Source organism: Mus caroli, chromosome 18 (assembly GCF_900094665.2).
Source record: "Mus caroli chromosome 18, CAROLI_EIJ_v1.1, whole genome shotgun sequence".
Lineage (NCBI taxonomy): Eukaryota > Metazoa > Chordata > Mammalia > Rodentia > Muridae > Mus > Mus caroli.
In genome coordinates this window covers 22,412,542-22,438,265 of record NC_034587.1, presented here as the reverse complement: position 1 = coordinate 22,438,265, position 25,724 = coordinate 22,412,542, and the positions used below count along the sequence as shown (strand labels likewise).

The 25,724-nt window shown below is 43.2% G+C and overlaps 1 protein-coding gene across 3 annotated transcripts in view; it reads right to left on the bottom strand.

The window, feature by feature from the left end:
- Positions 1–10,586: 10,586 nt before the first annotated feature.
- Kiaa1328 (KIAA1328 ortholog) overlaps positions 10,587–25,724 on the bottom strand; it is a 283,276-nt gene continuing 268,138 nt past the window's right edge. For 2 of the 3 annotated variants that reach the window (XM_021151131.2, XM_029472092.1), the window contains 2 exons: positions 11,823–14,395; positions 10,587–11,708 (listed from right to left, as the gene is read on the bottom strand). In XM_021151131.2, coding sequence (XP_021006790.2) covers positions 14,191–14,395 — 205 coding nt within the window. In that variant the 3' untranslated portion in view covers positions 10,587–11,708; positions 11,823–14,190. The remainder of the gene's footprint in view (positions 11,709–11,822; positions 14,396–25,724) is intronic. The other variant, XM_029472090.1, reaches the window with a different exon arrangement.

Below are 25,724 nucleotides of genomic sequence, written 5' to 3'. Positions count from 1 at the left end.
CCCAAAACCTCAAAGAGTCCTTATTGCTCTGTGCTTCTCAGGTTCTTTTCAGTTATGCTTCAAGGCTTCAAGGTCTGTCCAGGGCCTTTCTCTTCCTAGGGCCTGCGGGAGAGGTCCTCACTGTGACATCATCAGTGTGTGGGAACAATAAAAGCCAGGCCTGTTCAACTCAAGAAAGCTTCAAGTGGCATATCTCAGTCTCCACTGCAAATCCATTTTGGTCTGGGCTTCCTGAGAACTGGTCACAGGGCCTCAGCACAAATATCACAGTCCTGCTCTCCTTTCTGACAAAAGGAAAGGAAGGCTGTCCGACCTGAAGATGGACCCAGCGTTCGGTGATGTTATGCCTCAGGGGAGGAGACAGTGGAGGGAGGGGACACAATGCCAGCTTTGCCACTGAGCCTTTTGCTCTTGGTCCTGCACTCACCAGGACAGTTTGCCTAGATGGATAAGACAGGAGTGTGACTCTTGGAGTCCCTGTCCCAGGAGGAGTGTGTAGGAAGAGGCACTGGAATCTTGCTCTGGGATGTCTCTTACAAGTGCTTTCTGTTGTGGTAAATCCTCAACCCACTTAAGCCCATGCAAAAGTATCCAGTTCGGTTATGATATTTATAAGTTGCACATCTAGATTGGGCAGACCTACCACTGCATTACTCTATTCATCACCTATGAGATCCCTTGCTACGTGTGGCTTATCCAGGCCATATGGTTCTGCTCCATCTTCCTTCCATGTCCTCTTCTTCATCTTTCCTATCTTCCTCCTCTCCTTCCTCTCTTCCCTCATCCTCTAAAACTTTCAGCCCCACCTTTTCCTTCTTCTGCCCAATCACAGGCTCTAGCCTTTATTTGACTAGTTAAAATGGGGAGAAGGTTCACATAAAATCACCTGAGGACATAATGTAGTCCTCTTTGGGGCAGCCCCTCTTGAGAAAACAGAATTAACATCAGAATACAAACAGCACCAGGACAACCCACAGCAGCTTTCCACCCACACTTAGACACCTAAGCTCTAAATACTTTAGATGCCTTGGGGGCAGATGAATGATGCCCTAAACAGGAAAGGATAAGAAACAGGGTTTGCTGGAGACCAGGAGCAGGACTCCAGGGTGACATCTTTGATAGAGGAATACTGGCCTCGTGTTTCTCAGGCTCTTCCTGAGAGAAACCTTCTCCATGCTCTCTCTCTTCCTTGCCTTAGTTCTCAGCATACAACCCTGAAATCTGGTCTAGGGATGGACAGAATCTAAGAGTTCATCATTGTGTGTGGCTGGGGTTAGGGAAGTTATATAGTTTAAAGTGTCTGCAGGAAGGATAGACAGCAGGAGACCATTCATCGTTTTAGAGTATGGCTCATTGCTTCAGTACTGGTTGGCTTCTCCAAAGGGGTGGTGAGCGCAATTATAAGAATAGCTGTAGAGGGCTGGTGAGATGGCTCAGTGGGTAAGGGCACCCGATTGCTCTTCCAAAGGTCCAGAGTTCAAATCCCAGCAACCACATGGTGGCTCACAACCATCCGTAATGAGATCTGGCGCCCTCTTCTGGAGTGTCTGAAGACAGCTACAGTGTACTTACATATAATAAATAAATAAATAAATAAATAAATAAATAAATAAATAAATTAAAAAAAAAAAAGAATAGCTGTAGAGCAACCCCTGGCACCTATGGACCAATCCTCTTCCCACTTTTCCTACAGACACAGGTGCCATTCCATGTGTCTCATCCAGGCCCTGGAAGTGTGGGCCAGAAAAGAAGAGTCCTCTATGTATCAGCAAATATGGGCAGAGCTTTAAAGCTGTGACTCCACTGTGGGGTAGTTCTATGAGAGTAGACTACTGCCCCTAAATTAATCCATGTACCCAGGTCTTCCCAACAGGATGTGAACCCAAGGTATTTTCTAAAAGTTCTCTGGGGAATGAGAGGGTTTATAGGTTTTGAGGCTTGTATCATGTTAAAACTGTGGTTTCTGTAGGATAGTAAGAGCTGAAATATATCATACCAGCTAGAGAAAGCCAATGTCAGCTGACAGTTATTCTCAGGCCTCAGGGTACTTACCTTTGTATATACCTCATACTTTCACCCTTCTGTCTGGGATACTGGCCTGCCCTGTGGCCACATAGGTGCTCTGGTTTAGGGCTGCAGGCCCCCCTAGAGTTGCCATAATAGAAGGGCTGAGATGCTTGTGAGCCACTTCTGCCTCTTCAACACATGCCCATCACCAGAGCCACAGTGTGAACGTGCCAGTTGTATAAAGTAAACCCTGGGCGGCAAGACTACACATCAAGCAACTGCTGTGTGTTCGGTATATTGAGCACAGAATGCTCAATTAACATCCAAGGCAAGGTACAGGGTCCTTGAAAGCTTGCTCTACATTTCCACATTCTGTTCCATACGGTTACAGAGAGCTATGGTTCACTCATTCTTCCCAGCAAAGCAACTTTGATCTAGAGAGAGTCAAGATAGTTCAAGTGAAGCCTACACCAATTTCTGTTTTTTTGTCCTTTAGCTTATAGGCCTCTACTGATATCCTTCCTGATGGGTGAGTTAATAGAGTCCCTATTTGTAAGAGTCAATCTATTCATTACTGTAAACCTTGTATTTCTAGCATAAACTCCAAACAGAGATCCTTTTAGCTACATCCTGCTCCTTGTGTGCCCACCCTCTAACATCCTCTCCCATGAGTGTGTCTGACGCATGTAGCAGACACAAGGAACTTCACTGGCACATGGGTCACTTCTCCTGCTTTACATTGTGTTGAGATCTAACAGGCCGTAAGGACTTGGCCAACATGGTCTCTGCATGGCCATCCTGCAGAGTGGGCCTGCCTTCAGGTATGTCCCTGAGTCCATCTCCAATATCTTGTCAGTCACTGGGCATACCCAAGGACTTGCAAAGTCCTTTCAGAAATTCCTCTACCCTTGGGACATCTCAGCCTCTTCCTCCTTCCCACCCCTGTGCTCATCTCTCACCTTCCTTCACAATGCTGCCAATGTAAAAATATCGAGACCTTTCACTGACTTCCTTCCTGTCTCCTAGATTTTCTAAAGAGCTGGCTTTGTCCCATTCTTCTTCAGTCTTTCCACATTCAGAGCACGGGTACAGTGGGACACAACATGACAGATCCTCTCTTTGACCAGTGTTCCACCATCTCCATCTCTCAGTGAGTGCTAGAAGTGTCTGGGGGAACTTGGCAGCTCCTCTCCAGATACTTCTGGTGTAGGGGCTGTAGTGAATCAGCCTGAATCTACAATCTACCTGCCTGCCTGTCTGCCTGGTAAGGTGGATAAAGGGATATGTGGGAATTGAGCTCAGCTCAGCGCAAGGCAACAGCATCAGACTTGACCATGAGTGCCACTTGGCTATATCCCAGAATAGACTCTCTCCTCAAACACAAATTATTAGCTGCCATTGATGTATCACCTTCAATAGACTATTAACTTCTGGCAGTTAGATTTGTCATCACTCCTGAGTCACTCTGCCTGCAAGGACAAATTATAGATCATTGGGGCTTGTTCCGAAGAGGTACAGGTTTGAAAATGTTTCCTAAGTAGTGCTAATGACATGTGTGGAGTAAGTTGCATAGCTAACATACCCCTCCCACTGGGTTTTGGGCTTCAGTTCTTTGCTTTAAATTCCCATCCGTCATCATAAGCCACCTACCCTCCTCCCTTCAAATTCTCACCACTCTGGCTCCTGCCTCTGGTCCCCAACACTCCCAGCTGCCCCAGACCTGCCTTAGCTAGCTCCTGTTCTCTAGACCACTCATTTAACCCCAGATTTTTTTTCCTGGTAGCCTTTCTATGAATCTCTTTAGGGAATTCTGCTTGACCTCACCTCTGCTGCTGGTGATGGAATTCTAACCAGGAGTTGCAGCATTAGGGGAGGGTGGAAAGGCCTGACTGAGTCAAAGAGCTGAGAGTGTGACAGAACCTCACTCTGTGATGCTTGGGCTGTGACTCAGACCAGGATTTTACTCCCAGTTCCGCCCAGTGCCTTCTGAGTCACTTTGAAAAGTTGGCTAATGTTTGCAAGCCTTGATTTCTTTAAATGGGGATAATACCACCCCAAAAGTGCTGAGAAGTAAAAGCACACACACACACACACACACACACACACACACACACACACACACACACACACACACACACACACACTCCCGTTTCACTCCCTGCAAATAGGAATCACTAAATACATGTACAGAATGAATATACAATCCTCTCCTTCCCTGCCCTTAATTATATCCCACTGACTGCTGGGATCCTACCCAGAGCTTAAAGTTAACACTATGCTACTCAGGTCATGTTTTGTAAAGCTCAGCCAGCACACAGCACCCTGGGATAATGCTTATCATGCTGGGGGCATATAAATCTGGCTCTTGTTATCCAGGGTTCCCAGTTAGCTGACATCAGATGTACCATGTCCCAGCACCCTCTGCTTTTTCCTTGGTCCATGAGCATCCCCAAGATTGCTTACTTTCTTCTGCTTGTGGCCATCCTCCTGCCTCAGATGGCCTCAAGCTGCAAGCTAATTTGGTAAGCAAAAGGGTACACCAAAGAAGTCTTTGAGCCTGCCTCTGGCTCCTTCTTCCCTCCAGCATCACCAGTTTTCCCAGTTCATATTGGCCCTTTAGTTAGATGCTTGGCATCTTGGTGGCAGTAACTCAGCCCTGCCCCTACCAGTCTATTTCTGCCTGGCCTTGAACTTGCCTCAGTTTTCTAGGATTGAGGCCTATGCTGTCACCATGCTGCAGTTTTACCTTGTTTCTAGCGGGGATAGGCAGAACTAGGCAGTGAATTGCTTTGGCAGTGGCACACTCTGGGATTTCACTGAGCACTTGCTTTTACTGTAGAAACTCCAGTCTGAGGCATGGGTGTAGCTATCATTTGTGGGGTGCTTGCTTTGTGCTAGATGTTGTGGTAAAAGCTACTTAATTAGATTCTCATCATTTTATGATGATTGTGTCATTATCTCTGAAGGGGAAAAATGTGGCTAAAAAAAGGTAAGTCTCTTGATAAGGTTGCCTGTGACAAAGGGCTGTTGTTACACCCCTTGCCTCTCTCTGGCTGTTCCTCTTCCTTGGTGGCATATTCTTTGCATCCCTCCCCCTTTCACCATGTGTCCCATTCCTCCCTTCTTGACACCTATTGCCTTCAGATCCCCATTTGGCTTATACAATGGTTCCATCTATTCTGCATAGCCAACCACTGTGCTTCTTCCTTCTGAGGAATTCATGCTGCAGCTGGACTTCTTGAGGGAAGGAAGGGGTACTCCACATGGCTAGTGTGTGCATAGCTTCTTCTCCCTGGAAGCAACTGGTGGTGACAGGGACAGAAAGGACAGTTTGTGGGGGGGGGAATCCCAAAATCCAAGTTAGCTTCCCTTTTAACAAGAGGAAATGAAAGTAGATGTTACATTTACTAACATTTTCTGCAGCTACTGGGAATGGAAAAGCCTTTTATGCTACATCAGCATTTTCCCAGGATGCTGAACTTGGGGTAGGGGGAGAACCCTAAGATGATTCTTAAGATTGACTGTAGACTGATTCTCCACCACTAAACACTTCTGAAGGTCCTTGTTTCTCTAGCTAAGGCATGAACATGCTTCTTGTCTTCAGGATCTCCACTGTGACTCAGTTTTTCCATGACTCTACTTCTTCCTGGGAACTATTTCTGGGGGCCATGGACTTTGACATGAGATCAAGGGGAGCAGGAACTAGCGGCCATCTTGGTTTTCTGCTCCCTGCTTTCTTTTTGGACATCCAAGAAAGTCCTCAGGAATGAGGTCACTGTGGGTCATTTTTATCAGTGTAGGCAAAATATGTAGCCTTATAAATGAACATGAGGTGCTTTCTGCTGGGCAGGCCCCACAACACTTGCCCTAAGCCTTGCCACACACTGCCCTGTTCAGGGCCTCCTCTCCAACCATCAGACTTGAGCTCTACAGTTCTGCTTTTAAATGAAAATTACTGGGACACAGCATTTTTCCCCCCATGTTCAGCCTTTCAGAGACACATAACATTGAGCTAAGGATTAGGGTGGATAGATTAAGGCCCTGAACACACAGCTATCTTCGAGTGCCTTGTAGAGGTGTTTTAATCTGTAATCCTGGAGGTCATCCTATAAATTGATAGTACTTTCCGTGATGGAAACAACCAGCAACTTGGACAAGGTAGGTAACTTACTCCAAATCACACTGCAAGAAAGCAGCGGGGGCTTGAATTATAAATCAGCTGCTCTTGTCCCCTCAGCTCTAGACAATCACAAGACAACTGGAGGTGAAACCAGGAGGGGCCAGATAGCTAGAGGAGAGAAAGCAAGAAGTAGCCTAGATTGGAGAGGAGGCACCCGAGCCAAGTGTCAGAGGATGAGTGGGTGCTGTGTAGACAAAAACCTGGACGACATGGAAGAACAGAGGACCCCAGACCCGAAGAACTATAGATACCCAGGAAGGGGTAGGGAATATCCTGAGGAAGCAGTGCACTTATCATCTTGATACCACCCAACCTAGTTATTCCCAACACCCCTGAGCCGAAGGATACAGGTAAGTTTCAATGGACTGTGGAGGTCTCAGAGTGTATAGCAGAGCTGGGGCTGAATCCAGGTCTCCTGACAGCAGATCTCTGTCTTAATGTTGCCATTATGCTGGACAGGTCTCCCTATCTAGAGTACTTGTGTGACTCAAGGCTCAGAAGCCTCTTGACTGGATTTTCAAACCTGAAATGCACACAGTCTAACTATGGGCCGGAAGAGTGAAATCAGGCATTCCTTGAGAGGCACAAATCCATCGACATCAGTTTCTTTCTCTGAAGAGCATGCAGGTCTCATGGGTCTCAAGGTTTGTCCCAACTCTAGTGTACCTGAAGCTCTCTGTCAAGAGATAGAAGGGGCAGTAGACAGGAGCAAGCATAGAGGTGGAGCATCGCATGAGTGCTCACAGCCCATCTCATCATAGATGTACTCCCAGACAGAGAAGCTCACATAGAAGTCTTTCCACACCTTTATTAGCTCTGGGCAGAAGACAGCTTGCTCGGCTGGAGACATCCATCCATTCAATCAAGAGCTACTACTGCATTAAATCAGGCCTGGCACAGAGCAGGTACCTAGCTACATTTACTGACTGTACAAAAAGTGGCAGGGGTGGAGGAGATCGTCCATGGCCCATGCCCCATACATTCTCAGCAGTGTCCCCTGTTTACCTGGCCCCATTCTGAATGGAGACCAGAAGTAATCTTCCTTGGGGCAATGGGAGCTCCTGGGGTGATGGTTGCTATCCTGGCATTCCACTGGGACCTTGAAGATTGGTTTGTGGATACAGATCCCCATGCCTCTCTAGATTTCTGACCATTCGACTTCTTTTTGTCCCTTGATTCAGAGTCCAGGGTCTGTTTGTTTCAGAGGACCTCCTGTTTCCTTCAGAGGAAGACCCCTTGGCTGGGTCTATCAGCTGAGTCCCCCTATTCTGCATTGCTTGTGGTTTGCAGCTCCCTCCTCAGTGAACACTTTGAGGACAAGAAGCAAGTTCCCTGCTTTCAGTTTCCTAGCACTAGACTGGTAGGGGGTAAGGCAGGGGTCCAAGTGAAAGACAGGATTTCACTGGGAGGTATGGAAGCTTGCTGGATTATGAAACGAGTTAGTTGAGACACAACATGCATGTGGTCTCAAAAGATCCTCCTCCACTAAGATAGTATTAAAAGGAGTTCCTTTATGATGGAGAAGCCTGCCCAACATCACCTTACCCAGATGATCCAGGCTTGTATTTCCTGGATCAGGATGAAGCTGCCAAGAGCCTTCCATCTGATATCCTGAGGACATAGCATCACTTTTTTTTTTTTTAACTGAATCAAACCATCAGAAAACATCAAATGAGCCCAAAATGGGGAACAGTCAATTAAATAAATGGCTTACACCACTCTAAAGAAACATGACAACTAAATACAATTCATGATTCTGAGTTAAAAACTTCTCCAGAATGTGTCCATTGGTTTGGTTTTTGTAAGGAGTATCAGTGCATCAACTGACAAGAATCAAATGAGGTCTGTGCATTATGTTAGATGATGGTACACTTCAGTTGATTTCCTGATTTTGATCACCATGTTATATAATAAGCTGCCCTCGTTTGCATGAAGTACATGCAAAACTATTTGAAAGGCAGAGGGTATTGGGTCTTCAGTTTACCCTCAAGTATTTTCGAAAATAAGTAATGGTATGGTTGTTTATATGTCTGTGAAAAACAATGAGTGACCAAGCAAATGAGCAACAATGTGAACTCTGAAGACTTGATTAAGACTATACAGGATTTCTTTAAATAATTCCTGCAACCTTTCTACATTCTAAGCTCAACATAAAATAGGTGGGTGCTTCCTATTTAATCTTCACACATTAAGCCCACATGGTGCTGCATATGGATACCAGGACATTAAAAATAAACACTGAAGAAAAAAACCCACAAAATCTCACAACCACTATGGCCAGTGTGAGCAATAGCTGTCCACTGTCCATTCTGCCATTTTTCCTGGAGCAGCCTGACAGAAAGCAGTATCACCCCCTCTGTGTGTGGGGTGAGGTGGAGTGGGTGTTACTCAGCAGGTACTGTCCACCTTTTATTGAGACAGTATCTCTCAGTGGCTAGAAACTTGCCGAATAGGCTAATCTGGGTGTTTAGTAATCTGGGTGTTTCTGCCTCTCCAATGCTGGAATTATAAGTGTGTACAATAACACCTAGCTTTATTTTGAATGTAGGCAGGAAACTTTACTAAGCTGCCTCTTCAGATCTTGCTATTCCAATCTTAACAGAGGGCAGTGCGAATGCGTGTATGAGAGAGGTGGACTGAGGGAGGGGAGAAGAGAAAGGCCACTCACTAGTCATTGACAACGTCCAGAAGGCGTGTCCATAGCTCAGAAGTCCTAGCCCTGGACCAGGTCTCAGCTTTGCCTGCTGCTGACACTCAACTAGGCCGAGGTCTGCAAAGCCAGGTGGACTAAGCAGCCAGGGCCCTGCATGGATAATAAAGTTCCAGTCTGAAGGGGAAAACAGGTAAGCAGCACTCTGAAATTGAGGTGGTGATTTACCCTACTGGGGATTAAGAGGGAGCTGAAGTCCCTGCCTAAGGTGGGACACACAGTAGGAAGCAGCAATGATTAGGAGTTGGTAGCTGGCAGTCATGGGGTCCCTAGCTCTCGATGCTACACAGGGCCTTGCTGATCTGCCAGCCTTCAGATAAATTGTGAAAATGCCCGACGTGCATCCCAGTAAGTATGTGAGCCACCTTTTATCAGATCCCTGGTTTTAGCAAGGAAAGGGCAAAGGCAGGTATGGATATATACATTGTCTATGCTATGTAGGCTGAAACACTCAATTTGGACTGGTGAAGGGATTTGTACAGTACCACACAGACAGGAATTGAGGCTGGGCTGCTAATGACACACTAGGGAATAGTACACTGTGAAAGAGGGTCAGAACCTCACAAGACTCTTCCCATGGCCTTGCTTGGCACAGACCTAAGGCTATTTGGAAGCTTGCTCACTACCTCAGTATTTCTTCTGGTGCTATGATAAAATACTCTGATGAAACAAACTCAAGGAAAAAGAGTTTATTGCAGTTTAGTCCAAGGCAGAGAAGTCAGAAGCTTGAAGCAGCTGGGAAATAGAGACAGACAGACAGATGTGCACTGGTGCTCAGGTCCTATTATACATCCTAGTATCCCTGTCAGGGAATGGTGTTACCCACAGTGGATGAGTCTTCCTGAAAATATTAATATCCCCAGCATTCTCAGCTGTTAACCCAAGTAGATATTCTTTGATGTATACCTGGAAGGCTGTTTCCTAGATGAGACTTGATCCAGCCAAGTTGGCAACACTAGACATCACATTCACCTTAGATCTCCAGCCTCCACACCTTTAAACATCCCATTCCTTTGCCCAGGACAGGCCTGCCATTCAGATTCCTATCTACATTGACCCCAGAGAGACAGCACTGCATTTCATCTTGAATCCAGAGTGATAAACTTCCCAAGACAGTCAAAGTGACTCAGAGTTCACCCAAGATTGGTGATTCCTGAGTTTTTCTCAAATTCCTTGAGAATTTGAGGAAGGCCATGAATCCAGAGGTGAGGAGGAAAGAGGAGGGTTCTAGAAATATGGCTACCAGCCTTTTGCTTTGGACAACAATCTGTCACCATGGGGAGATGTGTTTTTCCTTTCTATCCTAGCCTTACTCTGACGTCTGTCCTGGACAGAACAAGATGTAGGACCACTGGCACCTCTGATCCCACTTCTATGCTCAGTGGCCCTTCCCAAGCTCAGGAGAGAAGCTGTGGGGCTGTAATGCCAGGCAGACCCACCCTGGCATGGCTGGTACTTGCACACCAGGAAGAAGCCCGAACGGACAAGAGTTCTGTTTGCCATCTCGGCTCCAAGTGGGTTTTCTCAGCCTCATTCACCTTTTTCCACCCCTAACACTGTAAATCTCCTTCTGCTATTCTCCAGCTTGATTAAGTAAGCTGTGTCATTCTGAGAAGACATACATAATGGTATGTTAAAGAAAACATGGATCTCTTTATTCATACTCAGAAAAAAATTATCACACTGTAAGAAAGTCTGAATAGCATGAATTTATTATGATGATTTAACATTTCTAGCACTTGAGTTAAAAACGCCCCTCTATAAATAACTGTCCATGGAAAATACAGAAAATTTATACAGTTTACCATTTCCCAATGCTACATAAATCCAACAAGTTAAAATCTCAGAGTAGGTCTGAAGAACTGAGGGCTCACCTCATCTCACTGGGATAAACATGGTCTCCCTCATCTCAGCAGCCTACTGGCCACCTCAGGACCTAAAGCTGAAAAGGGTGTGGAGGAGAGGGTGGGCAGCACCTGGGAAAAAGAAAGAGGGAGCTTTGGGTGGGAGTCCACTGTGAGCAACTGTGTATGCTAGTGCCAACTTGTTGTCAGCCAATCAGGTATCAGACTACAGAGGAGGGGCGTGGGTGTCAGCTCTGGAATGAGGCTGTCTGGCCAACCACCTCTGTACTTCTCTAACACTAACACTGCTTCCTGCCTTTGGGCTATTGGTTGCTCCATGTTCAAATGAGATGTGTCTCAATGCCCTCCAACTGCCAGATTCACGTTCTTGGGAACTTTGACTTTCTCATTCTGGGTTTTCTCTGGTCTAGGTTTTTAGGGCTAGGTCATCAGGTCAGGCCTAAAATCTGCAGGTAGAGTTATCATTCTCAAGATATCAGTAACTCACCTGCATATATGTATGTTGCAAATGGTGAAGTTGGCTTCTCCAATATAGCACATGTTAGTCTGACTACCTGGAACTCTAATAAGAAAGACAAAAGTACCCAGTACAATGTGTCAGAATGAGGAGGCCATAACAGAGGCTTTGGACTTGCCACATGGCCAGTCTTTTGATACTGCAACATGATGACATGATTTATTATATACAATATTCATGTTTGAGAGCTGCACAATGAAGTTACACACAAAAAAGTGAAAAATAAAAATAACAACAACACAACTCAAAAAGTTTTAAGTAAATTTACAAATTTGTGTTAGGCCACATTCACAGCTATCCTTGACCATATGTGGCCCATAGGACATATCTGCAAATCTTCCTAGAGCCAGCAGTACACAGTGCCAAGTACATAAGGAAAATTTCACAAAGTGGTAACAACTTAGTCTCAAGTTATTCACCCTGAAGGACCTGGAATATGGCAAGAAAACCTGAAAAACGTGGAAATGAGAAAATCACACTGTAGGACACAATTATGAAAAAATTTGAAAAACGTGTGAAAATTCAAAATTCACCCTGAAGGACCTGGAAAGAGAGGTGTGTCATTGGGACATGTCTAACAATGGGGAACAAAGGAGAGAAGGTAATAGGGGCAGATGATGCAGCAGAAGGACATGGGGCCAGAGACAGACAGCTTCTCTACGGCTGTGCCCCTTGTCCTGTAAGCCCTGGGGAGTTCATTTTTAAGTAGGGGAGTTAGAAATCTTAAGTTTAGAAGAAAATGTTAATCATTACAGATAAGGGACTGAGGAGGGAGCAGTGGAAGTGTCCCATGGCCCACCATCTCCAGTTCTCTCTTCTGGCCCTCTTTTTCTCCTTTATGAGAGAGCTGCGTGCAACATGAGATTGTACCAAGGCTGCAAATAGAATTAGGCATGGTTCCTTTCCTTCCTTCTTCCCACTACTCTCATGTGCTACCAATCCATGTGGCTGACAAATAATGACTGGACAGTAGAAAATAGTCTCTGAGAGTTTGGACATTGACTCAAAATAGGAAAGAGAAATAAAGAAAAGAACAATGACCCCCATGTCCTCCTCTGGGTTTGAACTGCTCCTATCTGGTGACCTTGGTGAATCAATCTTGTTAAACCAAATTTTCATTATTGAATGCAGTTTTGCTTTGAAGAAACATCTAGGGGCTGGCCAAAGAAGTCCCGACCAACTATTGAAGAGAGCATTATCAGGGAGCCCCATGGCTTCTCCTTTCTTCCCATCCTTCTGTGGGACAGGCTACCATCAGGTCAAACCCCAATACTCTACAACAACACATCTATCTGACAGGAAATTTAATACAAATTAAAATGTTAGCATGTACCATTCACTCAATAACAAAGTCACTAGGTTTTACATTTGTGCGTGTGTATGTGTGTGCATAGAAATGCCTGCAGGCGAAAGAAGGCAACTGGTAGGGCCATGAAGTATGAAAAGTGTGCTGACTGATGCTCCCCTGAAAATTCTTTTTTTCTCTTCCAAACTTCCCCTGCTGGTGAAGAAGCAATTAAATTCTATTCACTGGCATGCCATTGCAAGAAAGCTTTAGTGTTTAGGCTGTTTATAACTCTTCTACAGGTTAATGATCTTCTTAAAGAGGTCTGATTCTCTTTCTTTCCCTCTGGAGACATAATAGAGTAGTGAGATTACTGATGCTCAGAACAGCGACTATGGTTATAGCAGGTCTAAAGAAGTAGGTATTGTTAAGCTGTCTTTGACACATACGATAGAGAAAAGATGTTTTTGGAAACGCAACTGAGAAAATGGCCATTTCTACCACTCCAAAGGCATATCCTAAAGGTGTTTGAAGTGGAATAAGCCTGTTCTAGTTACTCTCAGAGTGACTTTGAAAAGGAAATTGGAATCTGCAATGAACTTTCCCTTTCCAAAGGGAATGACCACAAGTAATTAGTCTTGCCCTTGCCTTTGCCTCAGAGGAAGAGTATGAGATAGGGAGGCTCGAAGGAAGGGGAGCCTGAGTGGACTCAAAAGGACTAAGCTCAGCCTGAAGAGAAAAGATTTAGATCTGGGTCAAGAAGGATAATCAGCAGAGCTTACTTAGACTCAGTGCATCCATGGGTGCTCAGAGTAGGACTATTCATCCTTATGCCATGAGGTGGGGGTAGAAGGAGCCTGCCAACCTGCAGCCACTTGATACCACTCTTTCTCTAGTGCCATCTTCCTCAGACACAACCACAGATTGTGCAAGAACCACCGACATTGAGGTCAACAAGAAACATCCAGCATGGGACACTAGAGCGGTGGTTGCCTGGATACTGGTAAATTTCCCCAGGCAGCCATCCCACATGTGGTTAGTTTAATGCCACTCTCTGCTTGGGAACTTCCCTCTAAGTCATTAAGCCTTTTGGTTTAAGGGGTGGCAATGACCAGGTTGATGATCACTATGACCCACAAGTATTGGTCCCATGCAAGATGATACTAGGGTCATCAACTTTAATTTCAGAATGAAGAGCCACACTTAGCGTTAGTGAGAAGCGAAGTGCCTTTCTGAAGTGGTCCCTTTCATATTTAAGAGGTCTGTCAATGGGAAAGTTTTTCCTTCTGTAAAGAGTCAACTTTTTGCAGTAGTAAATTGAAAACACTCTTAAAAATGACACTAGACATTCATGGAGTCTGCCACACAGAAAGTATCCTAAATTTCTAATTTCTGTTTGGTATAGAAAAGATCCTACCCCTAGGCGACCTCTTTTCTGCTGACTGGTCTGACAAAAAACCACCCTGATTTGTTAGAATGGTTTCTATATTCAATACCATAAAAGGGTGCCAGCAAGAGGTCTCCATGAAAGGAGAGACTTGGCTACTTTCCAATTTAACATCCTACATCAATATGGAGAAGAACCCAAATATTTCCTGTGGAAATTCTGTAGTATGTGCTTCAGAGTCATATGAAAAATATGTCTTCCAGAATCTGATTCTCCTCCAGATCTTCGGGGCTCCTACGGGTCCCCACTTTCTTCCAGATAGATTTCTGAGGGGTAGGTCGGCGAGTACTCCATGTCCCTGCTGCTCTGGAGGGATGGGGCTCAGATTTGGGAGCAGAATTTGGGCTCAGAGATTGAACCAAATCCAAAAGAGATGTCTCATACCTGTAAGACAGCCAGAGAAAACAGGGTTAGAGCACTAGAACACTAGGATACAAAAACCCTCAGAGGTACCCAGGCCAAGAATTTGACCACAGAGCTCAACACAGGGAAATTTTAGGGGGAAAAGCCCCAGGAAGGGTTTGAACACAAGGCTCCTGTTACTGTCTGTAAGCTTCATCTGATTTTATAAGTGAGGAAACTGAGGTCCATAAAAATGAGTCAAGGGTTTGAACCAAGGCCCCTTTGACTTCCTAGAGTAATATATTCAGTTTTCTGTCAAGATTAACATATACAATAGTGGTGACATATGTCTTTATTCCTAGCAATGGGGGGAGAGGGATGTAGAGGCAGTAAGTTTGAGGCCAGTATGGTTGACACAGTAAGTTCCAGACCAGCCTAGTCTACATAGTGAGATCAGAGCCTGAAGGAACAACCATCCAGAGACTGCCACTTGGGGATTCACCCCATAAACAACCACAAAACCCAGTCACTAGGCAGATGCCAACAAGAGCCTGCTGACAGGAGCCTGATATAGCTGTCTCCTGCGAAGCTCTGCCAGTGCCTGGCAAATACAGAAGTGGATGCTCACAGTCATCCATTGGATGGAGCACAAGGTCCCCAATGAAGGAGCCAGAGAAATACCCAGGGAGCTGAAGAGGACTGAAGGAACATCAATATGAACTAACCAGTACACCCAGAGCTCCTTAGAACTATACCGCCAATCAAAGAAAACACATGGTGGAACTTGTGGCTCTAGCTATATATGTAGCAGAGTATGGTCTAATCAGTCATCAATGAGAGGAGAGGCCCTTGGTCCTGTGAAGGCTCTAGGCCCCAGTATAAGGGAATGCTAAGACCAGGAATGGGAGTAGGTGGGTTGGGGAGCAGGGGGAGGGGGAAGGGGATAGGGGATTTTTGGAGGGGAAACTAGGAAAGGGGATAACATTTGAAATGTAAATAAAGAAGTATCTAATAATAAAAAAGAAAAATACTAAGAAATACAAAAAATTAATAATAAGGCAAAGATAGCAAAAGAGAAAGATTGACACCTCAACTATGTATTAATTTTATAGGCTATTAGTAGCTGTAATCATGCTATCTTTTTTTTCAATGAATAAATCTAATTTATGAATTTACATTCATCTAATATATCAATACCCACTTTTATGGATCTGCTGTTAAGCAAAATACAAATTAATTCCTGTCTTTGGGTTTGTGAAGAGACACCATGGCCAAGGCAACTCTTATAAAGGAAAACACTTAATCAGGGCTCGCTTACAGCTTCAAAGGCTTAGTCCACTCTCACCATGGTAGAAGCATCGCAGCATCCAGGCAGATATGATGATGGAGAAAGACCTGAGAGTTCTACATCCTGATCTGTAGACTTTAAAAGCGGACTGTTCCATTGGGCATAACTGGTTCATATACAAGATTTCAAAGCCTGCTCCAGCAGTGACATACTTCATCCATCAAGTCCATACCTACTCCAATAAGGCCACATCTCTTTTTTTTTTTTTTGGTTTTTCGAGACAGGGTTTCTCTGTTTAGCCCTGGCTGTCCTGGAACTCACTTTGTAGACCAGGCTGGCCTCGAACTCAGAAATCCACCTGCCTCTGCCTCCCAAGTGCTGGGATTAAAGGCGTGCGCCACCACACCCGGCTCAAGGCCACATCTCTTAATAGTGCCACCCCTCTCTATTGGTCATGCATTCAAACACATCAGTCTATAGGGGCTACATTTATTCAAACCACTACACTTCCTATGTGATATCACATTAAGTACCAGAAAACAAGTGTCATTATCAGTCCAGATTATATGAATGTGGTTCAGTATGATGAAATAATATGGTAGAGACTATAGAGTTGGTTAGCTTGTCTTATGGCTGTTTGGTATCTGAATAATATTATAATCCCTTACCCAGATTTACAAAAAAAAAAAAAAAACAAAAAAAACAAAACATTCCTTGAAACATATTGGTTTGTCTGTGTTTCAGCCATAGACATGAATTCCATTGCTTCTGAATGGCAGAGAGTCTGTGCTCCTGACTTTTCTAGGTACATAGCTGACTTTATGAGCTTCACTATAGCAGAGTGATGAGCAAAAACCTTGTTTGGTCTGCTCTGCTAGTCCCATCTTGATCTGTGCTGATATAGAACTAATTCTATTCCTATAAAGCTAGATATAACTAGAGCCTTACTTTCCATTTGCTTGCTCCTGATCTAACAAGATGCAGGCACAAAACTTCAGAGAGGACACAACCTACACTGATTTGACTTGGCTCCATACTACCAATTTTAGAGCCAGTCTGACAGGGTGTGCTAGAATAGCACAAAGACAAATTATTTCTAGGTTCATTCCATAGGCTGCTCTGGATGGGAAGCCCCTCCCCACAGGCTACCCCAATAAGAAAGCATTCTCCCTTAGTTGCCCATGATCAAAAGCATTATTCCAAGGATGCCCTGATGAAAAGCATCTCTCCATTCACTGCCCCAAATGAGAACAACTTCTCTATAGGCTGTTAAGATGAATCACCATGATGACAGAGATTTCCTTCTCCTTTCTGATGTTTTGCAATTTCATTAAACCTCTCTTAGTTTCATTTTTATTACCAATCCTGCCAGGATTCAATCCTTAGCTTCCATCTCTTAGGTGATTTTATCCATTCTTATGGCTAATAGCATCTACATGTCAATGACTACCAAAGGCAGGTAAACAACACTGGTCTTAAGTTCCAGAATCATACAGTCAACTGATACCTGATACTTTTATTCAAATGTGCAACAGGAATTTCAAGCAACTATGTGGAGCAGCTCACCACCCTCTATGACTCCAGCTCCAGAGGAATCCAATGCTTCTGGTCTCTGCAGGCACCTGCATTTATTTGCACATAACCACATGCATACACACATATACATAATTAAAAATAATAGAAATAAATCTTAGAAAGCCCTGTTATTCTTGATCCCTACCTGAACCTGCATGAGTTGTAGTCTCTATTTAAGAGGGTCTTCCAGATCTTTCTTGTTCTCTCTGTCCATGGTTGTTTTAATTTAAGAATCACCATCTCAAAACTGGTCTTCTAAAACGACTATAATTTCATAGACATTTGTTTTATGACATTTTATTTTACTTTAATTACTTTTGTCCCCTTCAATAATATGTGATTTGCTGTCATTAGAAAATATCACCACAGGCCACTTTACATATATGTACTTCTTTCCCTTATAGTTTTTGGTTGAATTTATTAGAACCACTATCAGACCTGTAGCAAATACTAATGTCAAAACAATTCAATGTTTTATAATAGTTATCAAAGGAGATTTTTTTTCCTTCAGGAAAAATTGACTGTCAGTTCTGAATTTACACAAAATTATGACAAACCAAACAACAACAAAAAAAATGGAAATAAAAAGTCTTTATCGTTGCTAAATCTCTGAACTACTGTCATAGGTCAGGGTATTCATCCTTTACTTTTGAGAAAAATTCATGGAACTGATGATGTTAAATCTGTGAAAACAAAGGAATTTCACCACCAGCACTACTGATTCAACAACACACAGTAAATCCAAATGTTTTCCCTTACAGTAGCTGCTTCTTAACAACACAATGAATACCATGAATTAAATGCCTTGCATTTTCACAAGATCTGTAAATTCTCTTCTTCAACAAAAATACTATCAGCTGTAGCTCATCAGACTCCACTATAGGTTGTACTGAATTAGCATTATCTCAACTGTTTTGAAAATATTCTTGTCTCTGGCTGTTCCACACAAGTTATCCACAGGGTTGACCAGTTTTTATTCTTTGTCACTCTCTCCAACTCTAACATCAGTTGTGCCGTAAAAGCTAAAAGAAAAACATCATAAATAATTTGACTCTCTGACCATTGATGCTCCTGCTGGAGCCAGTTCAGTCAACATAGGGGGAGTGAGGATGATTATATGAAAGGCAGAAAGAAGATGGGAGAGACAGATATGGGAGGGCTGCTGGTCAATACCATGCCAGCAACAAGGGTATTTTCTGAGTGCCTTTTAAAGGCAAGCAACACAAAGGTTCACCAACTCCAGGAAGATAAACTCTACAAATGCTTATAAGGTGAATTTATGGTATACAATAACTATGTTTGACTAAGGCCATTTCCTTCTGGCTGGGAGAGTCTCTTAGGGATATATGTGTATGTGGAGGAACTTGGCAGGATAAAATGCACATCTTAATTAACTAAAAAAAAAAAGATGTCAGCAGACTCATTCATGATTAATTATAATCAAGAAGTGAGTCAAACAAGTCCAGATGTGCTCTCCACATGTCCCCCTTTTTTATCTATACAAGTTGAAGCTGTTTTAGTTGTTGGCACAGAAATTCTGTGCCTGTCTTAGGCATTCCCTCAAGATGTATGGACGGACCTTACCGGTCATCAGTACATGAATCCTACCATTCATACCCTGTCTTAGGTTGATCCACCACTGAGAGAATCTTATCGTCTTTTATTTAATCTATAAGAGGCACTTTATCAGTCATGGAGCAGTAAGTTGTGCTTGTCTTAGGTTGCCATCTGAAAACACAGCCCTTACCCATCATTGGCACATGAATAATCTTATAGATGACCTGTCTTAGGTTGAGAAGGTTTTCAGTACTATCTTACCAGTCATTGAGCACCAACTTCTGCTAGGGAAGACATTGGAGCTCCAACTCATGTAACTCTACTTTGGCATCTGTAACAGCTTTGGTTTCTTTCAAAAGAACAGGTAATAGACATGTCATAAAGAGGATCATAAAGCCAAGCCCTGCTCTGCACAATAGGGGAGAATAAAATGAGGACCATGAAGGAAAAACAGTCTGTAGATTTTTTCAGAATATCAGTTTCAATGCTAGCAGCATCAAAAGACAAAGGCTTTGTGTTTCTTAAACTTACAATCTCCTTATGCAGGCTAATAAATCTAAAGAAATATTAGTATTATGCCATATAACTTAAAGGTGCCTTTTTACTTTGGTCCGATTATGCTGACTCTCCTTATAGATTTTTGGAGTTATATAAATCCATATGTAGTGAGAAAGACATTACAAGTGGCTTCTGACTTTCATTCTTTGTACCTTATCTCCCATTATCTACAGTCTATCATTTAATGAGTCAATTCTTTGTTCTCAGCACCTACTGAAATCCTCTTGTATGCTCGGGGCATTGGTTACATTCTCTGCAGGATGATTAACTAAACTAGCTGTTTGTACCTTGTGTGCTGAAGCTAATGCAGAAGTAGTAGCAGTGGCTATGAGAATTATGAAAGCAACAACACCGACAGTGATTAGCCCAACCATATGTTTGCTCCTTGCCAGAGCATGATCTAATTCTTCCAGTATTTGTAAGCCTTTTTCAGAATACAGAAGTTCAGATAATTTACAGGAATCATAATAAAAGCTGGTTGTTGTACTACCATTACAGATTGACCATCATACAGTACAGAAACAATTGGACAAAAGACAATTAAAACAAGAAACACTGAACTCATTATCAACACCAATAACAAAGGTAACATTCCCAACTAGTAAAAGATTAGGTGAGGGTAACACAGGATGTCAGCATGAAGTCACCCCAAGTTAACTCCGGAAGTGCTCCCTACATGCTCTTCTCAGCTTCAGATACTCAAAGTGCTCTTGCTTTAAACATATACCACACTGCACTGTACTTCACTGCACCACAAGACAAAACAAAACTTTCTCCTATTCAGCCTGCTACTGTATGAACATTAGCCATCTAGGTTTCCTCAGATTTAATTCAGAGAATTTGTTTGGCTTCACTGAGGTTCCTGAGCTGTGGTCTTGAAATGTAATTGTAGAGCTAACCTCATTTGTTTTTCTTCCAGAGCACTGTTCTGTGCTCTGATACACAGTGTTAGTTTCCAAGTGATTCTACTAGGCTCCTCCAAGGGACCTAGTAATGGCTTATAATATCTGCTATTACCTGCTGCCATTTGCAGGCAGGCAGCATATAAAAGGAATGCCTCACCACCACCCCAGATCATGTTCTTGATCTTTTCTTTCTTTCTTTCCTTCCTTTCTTTCTCTTTCTTTCTTTCTTTCTTTCTTTCTTTCTTTCTTTCTTTCTTTCTTTCTCTTTCCTCTCTCCTCTCTCTCTCTCTCTCTCTCTCTCTCTCTCTCTCTCTCTCTCTCTCTCTCTCTCTCTCTTTCTCCCTCTCCCCCACCCCTCCCTCCCTTCTCTGATTTCAAGGCTCTGCTCCTGTCTGTCTGCCTCTACCCCTTCTCCAGGCCCTCACTCCAATCCCTTTCCCTAAATAAACTTCCTTTATACTGGTCCTGTTGCCTAGATCTGATGTAAGGATCAGGAGGATCAGGTCTTCATGTTATTATTCCAGATCAAGGGCTGGCATAGAAAATCCCTGTGCATTTATACTTTTATCATTTGTCTGTCTTCTCTGTCCTCTCCTCTCAACTGATTCATTGCCTTCAGAGTCCAAGCATGTACTAGTTAATATCTCCCAACATTTGAAAACCTTCTTTTGTAAGATTCACAAATACCACAGGAACAATGAAAAGCAAACCTAATCCTGGCTCTAGCCAATAATCAGCAATGGCTACCATGTCCAAGTGAAAGACTGATGGGGATCTTTATAGTAGATCTAGGTGACATTATTTATGGCTACTGACCCATCTTAAAACCACTAGTGCCTATTTCTTTCCTGACATGTAACCATAGAAGGTACATAGTCAGCATGACCTATGAAAGATCCTTGCAATGAAAAACTTCAACTTAACTAAACCTCCAGATATACTTATCAATTCACATGGATTATGTAGTTCAGAAAGAGACAAAAGAAGCTTCAAGTATATGATCAGCGAAGAACCAGAATGTGTAAAATTTTATGACAAATGACTCAGTTACTTAGACAAATAAAAAGGAAGAAAACTATAATAGATTTTTAAATAAAATGCTTAAAAGATCTGTCAGCTACATGATATATGTGGTAGTTTGAATAAGAATGGTTCCCACAAGCTCAGATATTTGACTACTTGGTCATTAGGGAGTGGTGTTACTTGACAGGGATTAGGAGGAGTGACCTGGTTAAAGTAGATGTGGCCTTGTGGGAGAAGTGTGTCCCTGGTGTGAGCTTTGGGGTTTTCAAATGCTCAAGTCAGGTCCAGTGTCTCCCTCTCTCTCTTCCTGCTGCTGAAAGAACCTAGTGGGGAAACACCCACTCAACTCCCGAATCGGTGTGCACCCAAGAATCACGAACAGAACACAACACCTTGATGTAACAACACGAGGTAGTTTTAATGGCGGAGCTCTGGGTAGAAACGTATCTCACACAGGAGACAGTGGATTAGACCACGAGGCTTGGAAGCTAGGGGTTTTTATAGAAAAGGAGTGGGGCTGGGGGAGGAATTGGTGCAGTTTCACATGATTGGTCCATTTAAACATCAGCAGCCTGTTAACATTTAACTTAGGTCAGAAGGGTGGGAGATAGGGAGGTGCCGAGCCAGTCCGGACTTGTAACGATGGGCCTGCCCGGGCATGTCCTGGCCTGTTCTGCTATGTTCTCAGCCCCAGGTTTCAAAGCTCACAAACAACTCTTTGGGCTATTTGACATACNTTACATGAATCACAGGTCTCAAGTTTTATTTCCTTTCACTACCTATGGATCTGAATGTAGAACTCTCAGCTACAAGGCCTGTCTATGTGCTGACATGTTCTCCTCTGTAAGGATAATGGTCTAAACCTCTTAAACTGTAAGCAAGCCCCAACTAAATGCTCTCTTTTGTAAGAGTTGCCATGGTCATGATGTCTCTTCATAGCAACAGAACACTGACTAAGACACTATATTTGAATAGTAATTAAAAAAAATCAATGGCAAGTATGTGCCTTTTGAACTAACACAAAATGGAACTCTAAAGGATTATTATTTAAGGGATTATTATTTTGTCAGGATAATGATATATTTTTGTTTTAAAATCTAATTTGTCAGAATATACAGAATTATTTATTGGCAAAGTAACATGATGTCTGGATTTGATTTAAAATATTCATAGAAGTCCTATAGACTCTTGTGGTAGTGGTAGTGACCTGGGCATGGGGCACTAGTGACTGAGTTATAAGGTGTGCCAGGCCATATGCTATCCTGCTCCTACCCTGGGTTCTATAGCCTGATGCTGTTCAGGACCTTCCCTAGCTGGACTATGGTGAATTAGTTCCTGGACTGAAACATGCTCTGAAGTTCCTGAAACCAAGTATTTGCTGCCTTCTGGCAACGGCACCAGACTCACTATACGAAACATGTGAAGTGAAGTAAGTCAAGTGAAGTGAAGACAGTATACTGGGAAGTGACCCATGACAATAGGCTTCTATCATAGAGACTCCTGACCAAGACCAACAGAATGCCACACTTGGCAGAGCTACTGCTTCCTCCTGGCATTGCTCATCAGAATACCACTGAACAACTCTATTGTGGTCCCACAGAATCAGACCATGACCATCTTCATCTAGAAAAGCAACCATGCCCAACTAATGGTGCTGGGAGAATGGTGTGTTTACCGTATGAACTCTGATAAAAGCAGCTAGACCAATATCTATTGGGGAACCTGGGTCTCTAGAACAGTTTGTCTTAGTTAGGGTTTCTATTGCTGTGAAGAGACATCAAGACTAAGGCATCTCTTATAAAGGACATGTAATTGGAGCTGGCTTACAGGATCTGAGTATTCAGTCCATTATCATCATGGTGAAAAGTATGGCAGTGTTCAGGCAGGCATGGTGTTGGAAGAGTTGAGAGGTCTACATCTTGTTCTGAGGGCAAACAGGAGAAGACTGACTTCCAGGGAGCTAGGAGGAAGGACTCAAAGCCCACTCCCACTGTGAAATATTTCCTCCAACAAGGCCACACCTACTTCAACAAGGCTATATCTCCTAATAGTACCCTTCCCCAGGCCAACCATATTCAAACCACCATACTGTTCTAAAATTTGGTCTTGCTGGGTTCAAAGCAATGTAACCAAGACTAAGGACTTAGAGTCCATCTTGGCTATGCTACCTGGTACAAATGGAAAAGAACAGCTCTTTTAATCCATTTCCCTTCTTTAGCAAGCATCCTAAGGGGTCTCTCCTGCTGGGCAACTTTTGAGGCAGCTATGCAAGGTCTCAAGTTCTCATTTACTGTACAGCTGCTATGATTTGGTCTTCCCAGTCCTGTTCCTTTTCAACTGTTCTTCCCAAGGCCACCATATAGCCTTCATTGGACAAACACATTAGCCTTTCAGACTGACCTTATCTGTCTCTGTGACATACTTTTTCCTCTTTGCTCCTGGGTTCATGATATTACTCCGGATATTGCTCTTAGATTCAGAACAGTCATGCATTTCATTTTGCTTTGGAGCCATCCTCAACAATCCTTTTGTTCACTCTCCCTAACTTCAAAGAGTTGACATTCCTCAGTGCTCAGAGTTCCCTTTTCTTCCTTTGAGGTGACCTCAGGATCTCTATGTCAATTCTCAATTTTTCTTTAACTTAATTTTCCCTAAAATTCCTCACTGTTTCCCTACAACTATTTCCTCATAGCTAAAATCTTCCTTTTCTAATTTTCCATTAAAACAAACAAATGTGCATAAATGCAAGCAAACAACACATTCTACCACTGAAGCCCCAAACTACAGTGTCATGCTTGAGACCACCTGAGAAGGCCTTGTTGGCTCTACACCCTAAACACATTGTGGTACTGACTGTTCTCATCCTATTTCAACCCTTGGGTCCCAATCACCTTGGGCTATTATTTATGCACTACAGTCTCAAGGGCTCTTTCTCATTCCCACTCCATCTCTTCTCCACATGCAGCCGGTTTGTGTACAAAGCACATTCTGTCAAGCTCCTCCAATTGTATGCCTTTGTGTTTGTAGCACAGAACAACTATCAAGTCATGACTCATTTATATGCCAACTTGGCTGAGAAATGGTGCCCCATTTGGCCAACCTCTGATGTACATGTTGCTATGGATGTATTTTTTGGGTGTATTTAACATTTGAAGTCAGTTAATTGGCTTTGAATAAAGCATTTTTCCTCCATGATGAAGACATATCTCTTCTAGTGTGTTAAAGACCTCAAGAGAAAAGACTTTAGGAAACAAACAAAACAAAACAAATAAATAAATAAATAAAACAAATCCACCAATTATGATGGCCACCACACTTCAGAGAAGACTCCTACAGGAGGAGAAATGCCACTTCCGATTACAGCACAGAAGCTCTGCCCTAGTTTCGAGCCAGTGGACTGCCCTCTGCATTTGAAACTTTTAGTCACTATGAGTTGCATAAGATGATTCCTTCAAATTCCTTCCTATGTTCTCTATTGTCTTTGTTTTTCTGTAGAGTTCTCCTAAGTACATGCTGTAGGACTCAGGCTTCTTCCCCTCTTCAGTCTTTACAACCCATCTTCAATTTTAGGAATGCTATTGCTCCCTCAGATTCCTTCTAAAACAAAAGGCACACATTGTTTTTATGTATAGTGTGAGAATAGTGTAAGAGAAACAGTTGCATATTAATCACCCTTCCATTCTTCTCCTGGATAACTATTACTTATCATACTAGAGATGAACTAATGCCTTCAGAAGATGTCTTAGTCAGGGTTTCTATTCTTGCACAAACGTCATGACCAAGAAGCAAGTTGGGGAGTTTATTCAGCTTACACTTCCACATTGCTGTTCATCACTAAAGGAAGTCAGGTCTGGAACTCAAGAAGTAGAAGCTGATGCAGAGGCCATGGAGGGATGTTTCTTACTAGCTTGCCTCCCCTGGCTTGCTCAGCCTGCTCTCTTATAGAACCTAATACTACCAGCCCAGGGATGGCACCACCTACAGGAGGACCTCCCACCTTGATCACTAATTGAGAAAATGCCTTACAGCTGGATCTCATGGAGGCATTTCCCCAACTAAAGCTCCTTTCTCTGTTATAACTCTTGCCGTGTCAAGTTGACACACAAAACCAGCCAGTATAGAAGAGCTGTCTTTAACTCTCCTATCTAAGGTTAGATCACAAGGCTGAATTTAGTTCATAATCCTATGCTCTTTCCTTTCACAGCATTGGTCATAACTTACAGGAATTTATTTATATGAGTCTGTCGGACATGTCTCTGCAGTAGACTGGAAACTATGAGGACAAGAACCACTTGGTTCTCTTTCTCCTCTCTTGCTCTCTTGCTTTTCCCTTCCCCCTTCCCTCCCCATTCCCCACCCCTAATGTGCTCATGGCCAGCCTCTCTTCTCTCTTCTCTCTTCTCTTCTCTTCTCTTCTCTTCTCTTCTCTTCTCTTCTCTTCTCTTCTCTTCTCTTCTCTTCTCTT